Here is a 16,426-nt window from a genome sequence, read left to right as displayed (position 1 = left end):
TATTTACGGGTTTTGGGTTGGAATTCTACCATAAGAACATAAAACAGTATTCTCCGGAAAATGTCATGCTTTCTATTATTAGAAAGAAATGCTGACTGGTAATTAAAAAACATTTGGAAAAATACTATATGCGCATTTATTTAACACCTATATTTAGGCAAGGTGTAATGTAAATGATCAAATGCAGTAATTTTTGTCTTTAAAAATAAATAAATTAATAAAAATGTGATTTATTGAAACTGCTTTTAAATGTAAATCTAAATTGATTAATTTTGTACACCGAGCCAAATGTATTTAACTTTCAGATTCTGGCACAGGGGTGGCCCAAAGGTCCCAGATGTTGTACAACTGCAACTACCATAATGATTTGACATTGTACATGTTGTCAAAAGGCCCATGGGAGTAGTAGTTTTTCAGCATCTGTAATCTACCTCCCTTCTAGCCACCCCTACATTAATGTATTATATATAGCCGACGTGCAGCTGAAGGTTTTGACCTAGTCTGGTCAAGCTTCAAGCCTGGCAAACGTGCAATTATGATTGAAACCTTGCTTAACCACTTTTGTATTTGTTGTCGTTTTAGTCTGCACATGGGAATTTGCTTACCATAGATAAAAGGGCAAATCATGTTGTATAAAACTGTTTCAAAGAAAAAAAAGATAAGTAATTATCAACCAGTTTGTAAAGCTTATGGGAAAAGCCTACGTAGGTAGATGTGTCTGTGTGTGAAAACAAAAACAATTATTTATGGGCCATGTGCATTACACTTTACAAACTTTTGTAGACTCCTATATTTTAGGGTACTTTAGCACCTCCATATGTATAGAAATCGAAGCTTCGGTCTGCAGCGTGAGGAGTTAATTGATTAATTACTGCCACTCTACCACATGGCTTATCCCGCTAGGATGTGTCTCATTGTTTGCTGCAACCAATCACTAGAAATACAAACAAAGACCGTTTTTAAAACACAAACTAAATGAGAATCCAAAGTGTAATTCCAAGTATGAAAACGATACGGAAAACTTTCATGAATATTAAATAGGTACATCATTATGACTATCTTTATTCAAGGTTTAATTAGATTTAATTAAATCCAAACCATAAGGGATTATATAATAGATCTTCATACAAGTGGAGTAGGTTTAGCAATCAAAGACTGTCAAATTCATTAACCCACAATTATTTTGTTAATTTCTCCTATAATGGAGTGAGTATTCTGATAATTTTGGTTCTTCAAGAAGTCGTCTCTACTTTTTAAAAATCATTTCACTAGAAACCTTTATAATATTTTTTTCCACGCACTCGCAAGGTGTTGAACGTCCATGGTGTATGCATGTTAAATTAACTCACTACCTAATTCTGTAATGCTCAAACTACTTTTTGGGTACATTTCTCAGATCATCACAGTCTGTTTAAAAATCTTTTTAAGAGAATTATCGACCGAAGTCACCTTTAAAGTCCATGGAACTTTTTGTAGATCAATCATTTCAAAGGTTTTTCTAACAGGTTGTGATTACATAAAAAGTTTTTTTTCAAAGCATTAAATAAAGGTCTACATACCCAAACTAATTATTAAACAAAACTATCATCTAAATCTAATCATTTGAATTCAACTTGTTTGTTTTCCCACGTATAGGTTTATAATAAAAAAATTAAAAAAATTACTTAACTGATCTCCCTTACTGCTGCCAAATACAGGAATAGGTGCCAATTATAAAAAATGGAGGGATATTAAACATTAAAAACCATGGAGGAGGAAGCCACATGTATTTTCTATGTCCAAGCCCCTCTTTGTATCACTGCCGTGACTACTGTGAGAGTTAGCTCATAAATTTTGTCATAACCTGTACAATATGTGTCAATATGTTTGCACACTTGATTCGCTTATAGAACGAACACATGCACCAAAATGCCTGATAGGTTGTGGAAGCTCTCCACATTTAGTTACCCCATGTTGTTTACCTCCGTTGCAGCACACAAAGTTGCATGTTGCAAGTCATGACCTGTTAGTACGACAATGTAATAGATTTTAAGTAGTTTAACATTTCTAACAAAAGTCTTTTTGAATCGTTACATGATTGCTTATAGTTTCAGCGACAGCAACTCTTGCATATATTATGTTGAATGCAACACTGTGGCTACCCAATGGGTGCTTGCTGGTTTTGAAAACTGACCGACCAACAAGTCCTTTGAAATATAGATTCCATTTTAAATAGAAGCGATTAAATGCCAGTCATTTAATATACCGCTGTTATTCAACCAGAAAATACATAAGCTCCTATTGGCTATAAAAAAACAAACAAAATAAACGCTGGTTGGAATGGTCTTTTATATAAACAATACATGAAATGAATTTTTAATGTCCCTTTAATTTCATTCTCTTTAACTACTTCCCCAATTCGTATCTCAACAGCCTTCACTGATAATTGCAAAATGAATCTTCCCCTTTTTTCTCTTTTTTTTTTTTTTTTTTTTTTGGCTGAAAATGAAATCTGACATCTGCCCAGTTTGTGTTTTTCATTAGAATTGGAAGGATGCATGCTTTGCCAACGGGTCACTTGGGAGGAGCTGGTTTAAAAGCATGCAAACTCAGCACACTGTGCAACAGGCAATTGCAAAACCTTCCTAATTAAATTTTACATTAGACTCAAGGACGTGAAAACACGGCTTTGCCACAAATAGAAAAAACGTGGGGAATTTTGCACACATACTCTAAAATGAGGATTCTTTAATAAACACCTTGGACTCTGACTTAATCTTACCCCACTTCACAGTCCATTAATTAAAACTCCCTTTTAAAGCAAGAGACAAGGTCATGCGAGTTGTCTTGGGCTGTGGCCAATGTATATTATCAGAGTTGTTTTTTCTTACCATACAAATGCAGAAAAAAAGATTCTAACTCTGGAAAAATGTATATATTGTGTTAATTTATTTGACTTTTTTTTGCTTTGTTTTTTTTGTCTCCAACAGTGAAATGTCTTGACAGTCTGTATAGATATTACAGGTGTTTGTACAATTTCTGAAACTAAAATATTGTGTTTAAACTTTTTTTTTTTTTAATTTAAAAAAAAAAAAAAAAATGAAATTTTTCAGTGCCCTTCTACATTTTCTTATGAAACATATCCATAATTTTTAAGAGTTGTTCTACAGTTTGTCTATCCAGAAATTTGAAGCCATTTTTTCGTATCTATTTGTATGGCAATATGTATTCTAAATTGAATTAAAAGGTGATTGCCCACAATAATGTATTATTGCAGTGTATATTACTGCTGTCATATTTTGCCAGAGCAGCCTTAGTCTGCAGTAGACGGGTTTCGTTCCAAAAGTACATTCGTCCGAATTCCATGCCATTCGGATGCTTACGAATGTCCGAAGTCCCAAAGTTATTCAGATATCTGAAAAGTGGCAAAACGAGAGAGGGAGGGAAAAGTAAATGAATGATGACAGGAATCTTGATTAATAAGCTAATTCCTTTTGTGCAATGACGTCAAATCCTGTACGCGTCACATCGCAGCTGCCAGTGGACCCTGAAGAACGTGCGAGAAACTTCTATATTTACAATAGGGTTAATCCAGCCTCTAGTGGCTGTCTCATTGACAGCCGCTAGAGGCGCTTCTGCGCTTCTCACTGTGATTTTCACAGTAAGAAAACGCCAGTGACGCCATTGAGAATGCTTTCTTATGAGACTGGCTGAATGAGCGCACGGCTCTTGCCGCGCATGCGCGTTCAGCCGATGACGGCAGAAGGAGGAGATTACCCAGTGCCGGAAAAGGGTAAGATTTTAACCCCTTCCTCACCCTTGAGCCCGGCGGGAAGGGGATCCAGAGGGTGAGGGGGGGGCCAAGGACCCTATAGAGCCAGAAGGCGAGTATGTTTTCCTGGCACTATAGTGGTCCTTTAAAGACCTATTCTGACCTTGGTAATTAACTCCTACAGGGTTATTCACAAAGTGAGAATTGTATGTAGAGAGAGTTAAAAGTGAATTTAAAATTTAAATACAAAATTGCCGAACTGTTTAAAAAAAAATACCTAAGTTATGCTTCCAGTTTGGCTATTCTTGCCTTAAATTCCTAAATTCTATTTAAATTCATATTGAATTCCTGACCATTCTTACTTAATAGAACAACCCTGTTAGTCATCCCTTCTAACAGTGAATGAAATGAAAGCATGTAGGATATATGTATATATCCTTCATATTTATCTTAATGTTACCATAGAAATGTGAGGTACGAGCTGTGAAAGCAGAATATTAAGTGTAATGTGATGCAATGACAGGTGAAGAAAATAGTTAAAAAGGTTTTTAGGGATGAGTGCAGTTAGCGTTAATGGCGTGCTATATTTTTACATAATTTATGCAACCATTTCAATTTTGTCTTTTTTTTTTTTTTTTGGCCTATTCCTGCAGCATGCAATGTTGACAGGCTACAGATGAAGACTAAATTCTAATACTATATAATGGCTTCCTACGTGCACATTGATGGTACTAAGCTGAGTCACACCGTACCAGCTGCCGCCCCATACTTCCAGCTGCACATGTCAGATTCTCAATAGATCGCAGTTTCCATTTACTTTGCTCTGACCCATATTTCCTTGTCTAGGTGTTGATGCTTTGATGACCCAACACTCATTCCCTGGTCAGCAGTTGCTATTTATTTATTGCTAGGTGTGTCACGTTTACTATATTGCATCATGCCTTTGACTAATGGTTTTTAATGGACTCTACCTGCACATTTGATGGACAATGGCATAACACGGTGGTGGACATCCCATGCTCACAGTGTTTGTTGGGACACCTACTTCTGTAATGCCTGTTCTACCTGCCTTGTCTTAAGAGGTGTGTGTGTGTGTGTCCAGGGCTAATGTTCTAGTAAAGTAAAAGGTCTGCTCCCTCAATGAATCTCTGTGAATCTCTAAACTGCACCCTGTCTGAATGTTCCAGTTAATCAAAGTTGGGAGATAAATTCTGTTCTCTATTTCTGGTTTGTGTATCTGGGGAGATCAGAGCTATGTTGATGTGGGCAGATCCTTCCTTTCCCGCGAAACGTCCAAGAAATTGAGGGTCTTATGGTAGACGCAGAGCATCAGGGATTGTGGATGTGTAAACCACAAGCACTTTACTTTGATTGTTGAAGATAGGTGGTAATGAGCTTTCTTTTTACTTCTATTTAAACCTACCCAAAATAACCTGGCGGTATTGTTCGATCCACCCAGTACAGGTAACGTGAGGAGAGATTTGTGTTCTAGCTTTCCATTGGCAGTCTGTAGGCTGTGATGACTTTAGATGCTTTGCCATGCTCTAACTTAGAACACTGGTAAACTGATGCACACCTCTTTCTGGAATTCTAGATGTCTTTTGACTAGATTTTGGGCCATAGTTGCCAATCATTTTTTCCTTTTTTTTTTTTTTTTTTGGTGGTGGTGTGGGTAAGATAACACCCAACTTGGTGAAGATTTAGCTGGCTCTATGGCATATACTAGCTGTCCCTTACGATCATGGAAAACTGGTGCTCTAAAGGGTTATAAAATTGTCTTACAATAAAACATAGCATCCTCTATTAGTCAGTAAATCGGATGATCAAATTTAATTAACATTTAATATCAAATTAAAATAACTATTTATAAATGTATGATTTCACTGCTAATTAATGTTGCCTCCCAAATGAGTAAAATGTTCTGTTACTGTCAAGGGAGGAAGTCAGCTATGTTCTGTTCTAATGCAGCGACTTCCTCAGGCTTATGTTTTAATTATGTATGTAATCCAATTTTAGTTATGAATAGTTACTTTACAAAATATGTTTTCAGTGAATTGTTTAGTAGCTTTTTTTTAATTAATTTTTTTGCAACTTGACAATTATTTTCATCAGTATAATGCCAGACAACAATGGTGATTGCACGGGTCAGTGCAGAAATGTAAATAATCCACTTACATCCAGAAAGAAATAGTAACTTGACATAAGAGTATGGAAAAACAAAGAAATAAGAGGAAGTGTGGGTAACACAAATCCATGAAATAACGTTTGTTTAACCCCTTAAGGACACATGACATGTGTGACATGTCATGATTCCCTTTTTATTCCAGAAGTTTGGTCCTTAAGGGGTTAATGTGTAATCTAGCCTATCTCCCCTCCTTAATACTCTGTCAAGTTGGCAGAGTACATCATACATAGTCTATCCCCATATATTTTACCCTGAGACCTGGTCTCTTCTGTTTAGGAATGCATCCCAGAAGACCCGTGCATGGCATGTCAAGGGGTTTGGGTTGAGTTGCATCTGTGCCATCATCTCAAATGACCAGTTAATGTAGATCTGTTGAACAAAGTGTTGCTGGGAGTGAATATTAACTTTTGGGCAGGTGATGATGATGATGATGATAATAATAACAATAACAACAACAAAGTATTTAACCAGGAAAGGTACATTCAGATTACTCTGGTTTTCAAGTACATCCTGGGGATGTTTCTTTAGCCCAACATCCAGGGGTTGTTACTATTACCCAATTTAATGGTACTCCTTTTAGCTACCTCAGATGGATGAAGGGCGGAGATCTTTAGGTAACATAAATAAGACCTTCAGGTTTAGGATCCAATTATATATTCAGTAGGGGTCAAAGAAGGCTGGCAACCATGGACCTTTATGACCCAAAAGCTGTACAAGTCCACCATGTATGGTCTTTTTCTAGCTTTTTACTTCCCTCCTCAGCAATTCTCAATAAATATTTTTTTCAAAAGTACCCAGCTTTCACCCAGATGCTAGCTTGTATCTGTAGTCTGGCTTTGCACATGTGATCTGTATTATGACATGTGACAATGCTATTGTCATATTTTCATGTTGTTTACATGTTGATCATTCAGTAACTAAGAGACAAAAAGCTATTTCTATTATGGTTGTCTATTGGCAATGTAAATAAAAAAATACAAGTCAATGAAAATACCCTGTGACTTTACAGCATGTCGTAATTTTCTTTCCCCATTCTAATTATTATTTTATTCAACATGACCTCTTAAGAGTTTTAGGCCATTTGTTTTTAAAATGTATTTTTCTGACCGTGTTGCTTATTAAACATTTAGTTTATCGTTATGTACACATCCGGTATTGCTAATGCGAATAGGATTTCCTATAGAAGTGTTTCATTTGAAATGACATATTAAAATAAGTCTGTACTTCAACAAAAATAAAGAATAAACAAATAAAAAAACAAAAAAACACTAGGAATCTAAAGTAAGCAGGCAATAAAAATAGTTTTTGGATAAATCATATGTTAGGTTTGTAATTAACACTGCTGGATATATTTTAACTTTATTTTGTTTACATCACGTGTGTATGAATAAGGAGACAGGATACACAACAATAAAATATATATTATGGGGGGGGGGGGGGGGGGGAAAGTCTGTACTTTTGATGCATCTAAAAGAGCGTGATGTCATTACTGCCCAGCTCACATGCTCTATTGTTGGTGGAGAAGTTAGAATCTATCCACGTTGTCCAAAAACCAACAACATTACTTAGTCAACATTCCTATGCACCTCATTTTGTTTAATTTTCTTTAATGGACAGCAATAATGGGACTGCTTCCTTTACAGGCCCATTACTCGGCACTATGAAAAACCATGTCAAGCTAATTAACCCCCTAAGGACACATGACATGTGTGACATGTCATGTTTCCCTTTTATTCAAGAAGTTTGGACATTAAGGGGTTAAATGTACATGTATCATATACAATCCATTCTTTCTCAAATGAATGCTACCACTCATTTTGTTACAAGATCTTTAAAAACTGGCCTGTTATGACAGATGTTAACGAGCATGTGCTCCTTAAAGGGTTACAGTATTTCAGCATCATAAAACTATTGCAAGACATTGTCATTTCACATAATTATTTACAAAAGACTACAGGGATGGTTCCTTTATTGCACTCTGAGCACTTAGTTTTTTTTTTTGTGTGGTGTTGGAGATACAAAACGTTGAATTCAGTTTTATTGTAGGAAATGTTTATTTTTACAATGCCTTTTAGATTCCACAGAAAATGCCTTGTATTTTCTTCCCCTATTACAAATATTACCTGTCTCAACGTGAAAGTACAGTGCTGGGTTACAGTCTCTCGCTGGTCCTATGTATGGGTCAGCTGGGCCTAGGTTTAAAAAAAACGAACTAACCAGAAAACACCTATGGTCTGGTTAACATTCCGTAACGTCTTCCCACCATGACGCAATTATATCTTTATTTAATACGGCTTGGTAGCTTATGACTTTCTTTTATGGGGAAACTCAGGGCATTTTTAGAGCGTTCTTCCATTTTAGGCTACACATAATTTAAATGGTTCATCTAGAGGTGAAATCAAATTAAATATGAAAACACTGTTTTTGTATAAAAGCAAGATGTATATTAATTAGTCCTTGCCTACAATGGATTAGTTTACTTATATGCATAGCAAATTTTCTTTTGGTTTGTGTATGTGGATGTGTGTTTATTGTAGGTAAGGGCTATTTATATTCTGTTGTCAGGTGTTACTAGTACTTTAGAGTACATTACAGCAGAGAGAAGGTGTAGTCAGACATAATACAGGTGTAGAACACTTGTGAATAATTGTTAGGATATGATGTCCAATACCCCTGCATATGGCAATTGATTTTATATTTAAGCCATCCATGACATTGCTATTGTCACAGTCTTGGCACAGTTATTGGTACTGGAGGCGAGAAGGTGTACTTTAATTAACTCTGTGAAAAGCATGGTGTGTAAAGGTGAAAAACTTTGCAGAGTCTCATCTGAATTCATCCAGGTATCTCTTCCCTCATCCTCTCACTGAATAAGTGCAGTTCATCATTAGCCAAGTAGTTACAGGTTTTCTGGCCTAGATTAATGGACACATGTAATACTTTGCGGGGATTGTGTATATGGTCCTTTTTGTACCTGCAAGAGAAGATGTAGAAGGCCATCGTTATCAGTGTTCTATTTTTGGAATCATTTTGTTATATGGAATATGATAAAACTTTGACTTTGTAAAATGCATCCATTTCAACTTTCTTCTTCTGTTTCTGTCTACAGACATATATTGGGTCAGTGTTGGTGTCTGTCAACCCTTACAAAGAGCTGGAGATCTATAGCAAGCAACACATGGAGAGATACAGAGGAGTAAGCTTTTACGAAGTGTCTCCTCACATGTAAGTGATCCTAATTCTCACTCAGCTGTTACCATTAAATTATGTGTTTTAAGTATCTGAAAGTGAAGGCATAAGAATTAGTCCCCATATCTTGCTCCATGGAATTTTGATATTATTTGTTTTTATAGAGCAGATGAAACCCTGTGTGAGGAGGGAGGTGAAATTGTTAAAGAAATACAAGAACCCCTTCTTCTCTCTTCGTCCTCTTGACTAGTTATACATCTCTCCACCCCCCCAAAAAGCTTGCCTTTTATAAATACATGAAGCATTGATTTTTAATCACTGGGGCAGGATCCAAAATTAAGCTCTCTTGTGGTCAGAAAAAGTCCATAATAATCAGCAAGGCCCAGGCAACTGCTCACAATAAATTAAAATGTATGGTAGCAACATTGCTACAGATCTATGGTGAATACCTGAATGCTATTTTGTAAGTATTTTTAGCAATTCAAGAACTGTTCACGGACGTTGGTTCATAATTGAAAAATGGAAAACCAAGCAATCTCATGGGTTAAGACAGACAGAAGCGGAGCAGTTTCTCTTGGTCAGAGATTCGACCTGCACTGTTAGTACTCTGTGATCAGGATTTATAAACTGTAGCTTAGAACATTTTGAATGTTTAAAGCGTGGCTGAGACGTTTTAGCGAGCATCCCCTAAAGCACTTTGTAAAGAACTATATGATTACAGCATTCAGTAATTCCGTGGCAAATCACAGCACAGAAATGTTCTTCTCAGATGGCTCCTTGGCTTCGTTTGCCAGAAGCAGAGTAACACTATTGGAATTTTTCGTTGGGTAGTTGTGCTATCCCTTCCCTTAAATCTGGAAACTTTCTGTTGCACTTGGCATATTTTATCATACCGCAATGCTTTTATAGGTTATTTCTGACCACTGTTTCTCTGCTATTTCACTTGTTGCTAAGCTACAGTGAACCTAAAGCAACCAAGAATGCGTGTATTTATATACAACATGGAATTTCCTCCCACCAATCCCTGGGAAAGATTTAAAAAAAAAAAAAATAATAATTTTTAATGAAATACTCTGTTGCATGTGTAACGGAGTTATGCTACATCATGGCTCTTAGTTTTTCTCCTTGATTAATAAACCCAGATAGAGAATCAGAAATTCAAAAAAAGTTATAAATCTTTCTAAATCAAGAGGCTTCTAATTGTCACTTGCATGTCATGTTAGTTATTTTTGCATGGTTGCCATGTCAGGTGCCTGTAGGCACAAAATTGTAAGGCACCTCCTGTCAGTGGCAGATCCAGAGCCTGATCTCGGGAGGGGCACTTGTAGATTATTTAAAGAAATAATCCAGGCACAATAACCACTACAGCTCAGTGTAGTAGTTATTGCACCAGTAGTGCCAGGATCTCATCTCAGAGTAAGTAGTCAAATTGTTTAACCCCTTAAGGACACATGACATGTGTGACACGTCATGATTCCCTTTTATTCCAGAAGTTTGGTCCTTAAGGGGTTAAGAACAGTTTGACAACTTACCTGGGGTCTGCTGGGATATAGGGCATAGGAGCAGTGGTATGTGTTAGGGGTGAAGTGTGTGTGACAGGTGCAATGTGTGTGTGTGTGTGAGCGGTGAAGTGTGTGCATGAGGGCGGCAGTGTATGTCTGAGTTGCAGTGTATGTGTGTTAAAGGGCAGTGTATGTGTGGTGCAGTGTGTATGTGAGGGTGGCAGTGCATGTGGGGGGCAGTGCGTGTGGGGTAGTGTATGTGTGTATGGGGGGCAGTGCGTGTGGGGTAGTGTATGTGTGTATGGGGGGCAGTGTTTGTGGGGTAGTGTATGTGTGTATGGGGGGCAGTGTTTGTGGGGTAGTGTATGTGTGTATGTGTGTATGGGGGGCAGTGTTTGTGGGGTAGTGTATGTGTGTATGGGGGGGCAGTGTTTGTGGGGGGTAGTGTGTGTATGGGTCCAGTTTTTGTGGGGTACAGCACCAAAGGTGTTTTAACTGACGTTCGACGTCCCCACACTCTGCATGAGGACGTTGAGCGTCGCCGGAATCCCCCTAGGAAAGCATTGAATAATGCTTTCCTACTGAGAGGTCTAATGCCGCACACGCGCATTAGGTCCACTTCAGTGGCAGCAGCCGGTGGGGGAGAAGTGTGGGCGGAGCTGAGCCAGCGCCGAGGGACATCGGCGCTGGACCCAGGTAAGTGACTGAAGAGGTTATTAACCCTTTCAGCACCGCGAGAGGGGGCCTTGAAAGAAGGGGAAGCTACAGTGCCAGGAAAACGAGTTTGTTTTCTTTGCACTATAGTTTCCCTTTAGCTCCTAAATGGCAGTGAATTAAGCAGGGAGACTTCAGTGTCATGATCTATACACCAAAACTACTTCATTAAGCTTAATTTGTTTTGGTGACTAGAGTGTCCTTTTAACGAATCCCTCTCAGGGAAATGCAATAAAGGAAGACATGCTATCCCTTGCTGTCAAAAATGGAGAATTAACCCTTTCCGTGAAAGATTACATAGCAGGTGTTCATAGATTGAATATAAAAACAAAATAACAATAAAGTAAAAATAAAAGGTTTAAAAATTCCAGTTTCCTCTGCACTAGCTATATGGAGCCTGGGCGAATCACCTAATAATTATAATTTCTTCTAAACTGCTAATTTAATTTTGTTGCTAATGGCATTGAACTTGTATTTTACCCATTTTGCTTCTCCAGTGTCACTCTCTAAAATTCTTCCAGTGTGTTATATTTTCAGTTTAAATAATTTCGCCTTTAATTTGAAAATCACCTATATTTCCCTGCATTTATCAATCTAGTGAATAATACTGATATTGTTAGCTAGCCCATGACAGAGCTGACAAATATGAGTTTCTAGATGGGTTTAATGTGAATATAACATCTAAGGTGCCAAAATAAACCTATTTCTTTATTTTATTTATATATTTAAAGGTAGGCATGTAGAAATTTAGAACTATATTCTCTTGCACATACGGTGTCATAATAAATTGATTATAAACACAGCACCATGTAATGCACCCCACTCATATATGTATTTTCTTTTACAGCTATGCCATAGCAGACAACTCTTACCGGTCCCTACGCACAGAGAGGAAAGATCAGTGTATCCTCATATCCGGAGAAAGTGGAGCAGGCAAGACAGAGGCCAGCAAGAAAATTCTACAGTACTATGCAGTGACGTGTCCAGCCAGTGATCAGGTGGAAACCGTGAAGGATCGACTTCTGCAATCTAACCCGGTTTTGGAAGTAAGTTGTAATAGGAATAACATGCACACACAGGGCGTTGACTGGTACAAATATGTCAGAAATGTATCAGAATACTTCTAAAATACGATAAAGATCAGTTAGATGGGCCCTCCCCCAGTCTGTGCAGGCAAATTAAAATGTGCACTTATGTGCGTAGTGATATAAAAGGCTGGCTAGTCACGCTTTTTTTTTTTTTTTTAATTCTTTATTTTTGTAGTGCATATAGATAAAACATACTCGCGTGAGGTACCCCAACGGCAATCCTCAGGTTCATTGTCAGCTTTTGTTACATGAAAGGCTTCAAGGATACTTACACAGGTTAACAATGAGGGAAGGGGTAATGAACACATGCACATTTTTATGTTTTGAAACAGGCTAATAACAGGTATGATCTTGTATCTATAGCTTAGTGGCAGCAGTGAGTGAATAGTGAGTCGATTAATATGCAAAGGTAGATTAAACTTTCCAGCCTAAAGCAAGATAGGTAGATGCTGTATGGTGCTTATAATAAGCTGGGTGGTTGCTTTAAATGGGGATAGGATTCACCCCTTAGGCCCCTTATAGCCACACTTAGGTGGGTTTAGTTTAGTAATGGTAAGGTTGGCTCAGCTAGTCACGCTTTTTACAGAAGATCTTTAGAAAACCAAACCATAGAAGCCACTGTAATAGAAGAACATTGTAAGAGTAGACTGTCCTAGAGTAGATCAGTGGATGGGGTCTGCAGCTCAATCCCCCCCATAATGCTAGCAAAGCACCAAGGGAAATGTAGTCCACAACATCTGGAATGCCGAAGCTAGCTTATCACTGTCCTATAACATTGACATACTTCACAATATGTTATCCTTTATTTGTGAATTAAAGTATTGTGGTTTCTTTACTTGTTTAGTTGTCAGTCTTTTATTGTTTGGGTTTTATTTTTTTCCCCTTTTTTTCTTTTCATTCATTTATTTATTTATTTAGTCAATCATTTTTTTATTGGGGTATAAATGAGTTATACATTACAAGCAGTAATTGGGCAGAACGTTGATTCTGAACCATAACATTTCTCACATATGAGATTAATGTTGTTGAAATGAAGACCTCTCAAAGGCAAGGGCAGCTTATAAAATAAAGAATTCATGCTTATACACAACTTTAGTTATGAAAGGACCTCAGAGTATTAGGGCTGTACTGAAACAGGCGAAAAAATAAATAACTTGAGCATGTTTGTAAACAGAAAAATTAAAGTACAAGAAAAAGTGTAGAGTAGGTTAGCGCTAATAATATACAAAGGAGGCAGCAACCTTACAGAGGGTCACCCTCTAACCCTCTGGGATAAGGATGTACAGGAAAAAAGGGGAGAAAAGGCTGCGCCAAGAGATACAATAAAATAAGTCCCAATAAAAATATAAAAAGGATATATATAAATATATATAAAAGTCAATATAAAAAGGAGGATAAATGTCTATGTTGCGCTGGTGTTCTCTCTTCTTATGATGCTTTGGATCCTCCCGTGATATGTAAAATATAAAAGGGAAAAGGACCAATGGTGCAGATTGTGGGGTACGTGGAAAATGAAGAATAAAGATGTAATAAACTCACATTTGTATGAGCTATAACCAGCTCAGGTGGAATGGGCGTTCTGCAGTATAATCCCTGCTAGTAGGATATCAGGAAATTCTGATCCACTGGTGCTGTCCAATTCTCAGGAGAAGGGAGAAAAATATATAACAGATAGTGCTCTCTGAAGATAAGATGTGGTATATACAAAACAAAATAAATATACTCACAGTATACAGTGCAGATGACACTGCACTTGAGATATGGCGTGGGTGGTATAATCCCCACCTTAGGATATATAAAATGCCAGGAAAGGATAATATAAAATTGGAGTGATAAAAATATATATAATAAAAATATGAATGGCACAGAGATAAAGCCAAACGTAATTTATTATTAAAAGTATACAATAAAATCCATTAACGCGTTTCACCTCAAGGGTTTTATCAAAATGGAACAACAATTGTTATTCCATTTTGATAAAACCCTTGAGGTGAAACGCGTTAATGGATTTTATTGTATACTTTTAATAATAAATTACGTTTGGCTTTATCTCTGTGCCATTCATATTTTTATTATATATATTTTTATCACTCCAATTTTATATTATCCTTTCCTGGCATTTTATATATCCTAAGGTGGGGATTATACCACCCACGCCATATCTCAAGTGCAGTGTCATCTGCACTGTATACTGTGAGTATATTTATTTTGTTTTGTATTTACCACATCTTATCTTCAGAGAGCACTATCTGTTATATATTTTTCTCCCTTCTCCTGAGAATTGGACAGCACCAGTGGATCAGAATTTCCTGATATCCTACTAGCAGGGATTATACTGCAGAACGCCCATTCCACCTGAGCTGGTTATAGCTCATACAAATGTGAGTTTATTACATCTTTATTCTTCATTTTCCACGTACCCCACAATCTGCACCATTGGTCCTTTTCCCTTTTATATTTTACATATCACGGGAGGATCCAAAGCATCATAAGAAGAGAGAACACCAGCGCAACATAGACATTTATCCTCCTTTTTATATTGACTTTTATATATATTTATATATATCCTTTTTATATTTTTATTGGGACTTATTTTATTGTATCTCTTGGCGCAGCCTTTTCTCCCCTTTTTTCCAGAAAAATTAAAGTGACTATTAGTTTGTACTGGGGACCCACAAAATGGAGCACAATCTGTGTCAGGGACTGGATGAGCTTGCCAAGTTCTTTAGCCGATTCCTTGCTGTGAAGCTTGGTCTCAATGTATAGACACTTGTGGCAAAAATGTTACTGTAGCCGAGGGTCCTTAAATGCATTTGTGGTAGATCACGCCGATCCACATGCCAAAAGACAGTTCTACCATGCCAATCTGCCAGATCTCCCCCACAGCCTGGAACACTCCCCCAGTGCTGGAGCAAATGTAAAGTCTAAAAGTGGCTTCTGTGCTTCCTATGGCACTGGGTAAATATCCAGCTTCAAGCTGGTGGTGTGGGAATGGTGGCAATGCAGGTGGTGTCCCACTGCCTGGGAGCTGTGAAGGTTGATAGTTCTTCCGTGAGTTGTCTGATATTTGGAAAGCAGCTATTTTACTTCTACTGGTACCCAGATATTTTATGTACGCTCAGTCGTGGTTGGGTTACTGAACATTTTTATAATTATGGAGCCATCTTTGTGTTATACAGTAGCAGGGTGGGGCTTCTTATATTCAGTTTTGTGTGAATTACACAATTAGAGGTGTTACTAGCAACATGTTCAATGGCAATAATGCGTTACTAGTTAATGGAGTGACATCCCCCAGAGACACTCATTTCTCATATTGTAAATATCTTTCAGGCATTCGGCAATGCAAAAACCTTGCGGAATGATAACTCCAGTCGGTTTGGAAAGTACATGGATGTTCAATTTGATTACAAGGTTAGTATTCCATGATAGGACCTGCTTTGCTAAATGTTTAAATAAATCTTGTTTCAGGTCAGTATAAAATGTTTTATTACATGGTTAATTTTAGTTTCACTTTACTTTATTGTGGACGGTCTGTTTTGTAGATCTCCATGCTTTTTTCAAACTATGTTTAATTAGATATAATCTATTTTACAGCTCTATTCATAAAAGTCTTAAAACATGGAGAATAGAGACATTTTGATCATTGTATTCGTATTGCTATTACTTGTTAATCTTCGCAATTTATTAAAGTTTCTTGTTATTTCATCTAGTTAGAATGACCCCTGGGGACTTTTTGTTTAATTTGCCGTCTTCTTTTGAATTTGTGCACATTGGAGGCGAGCATCAGATGTTGGAGTACGGACAGAGGATAGGCGATGTAGACCCTCTAAGTTTACAGTAATCCACCAAGAAGATACAGAGAAAATCCCTGCTGTGCCCTAACTATTACACACCATGTGGTTTAAATTGAAGGGAAAAGTGATCACGTTTGAATTTTTCCTTAAAGACTCAAATATTCTGTGCTGAAATCACAATTTAGTCTTTCAAGTCTCTGTTT

At 37.2% G+C, this 16,426-nt stretch overlaps 1 protein-coding gene across 6 annotated transcripts in view; it reads left to right on the top strand.

Moving 5' to 3' along the window:
- The window catches only part of MYO1C (myosin IC), a 164,806-nt gene that overhangs the window by 114,349 nt on the left and 34,031 nt on the right, over positions 1 to 16,426 (top strand). For all 6 annotated transcript variants that reach the window (XM_063449915.1, XM_063449917.1, XM_063449920.1 and 3 more), the window contains exons 3-5: positions 9,046 to 9,161; positions 12,189 to 12,387; positions 15,760 to 15,840. In XM_063449915.1, the coding sequence (XP_063305985.1) occupies positions 9,046 to 9,161; positions 12,189 to 12,387; positions 15,760 to 15,840 (396 nt within the window). The remainder of the gene's footprint in view (positions 1 to 9,045; positions 9,162 to 12,188; positions 12,388 to 15,759; positions 15,841 to 16,426) is intronic.

The sequence above is a fragment of the Pelobates fuscus genome, chromosome 1 (assembly GCF_036172605.1).
Source record: "Pelobates fuscus isolate aPelFus1 chromosome 1, aPelFus1.pri, whole genome shotgun sequence".
Taxonomy (NCBI): Eukaryota; Metazoa; Chordata; class Amphibia; order Anura; family Pelobatidae; genus Pelobates; species Pelobates fuscus.
This window is presented reverse-complemented; position numbering and strand designations above follow the sequence as displayed.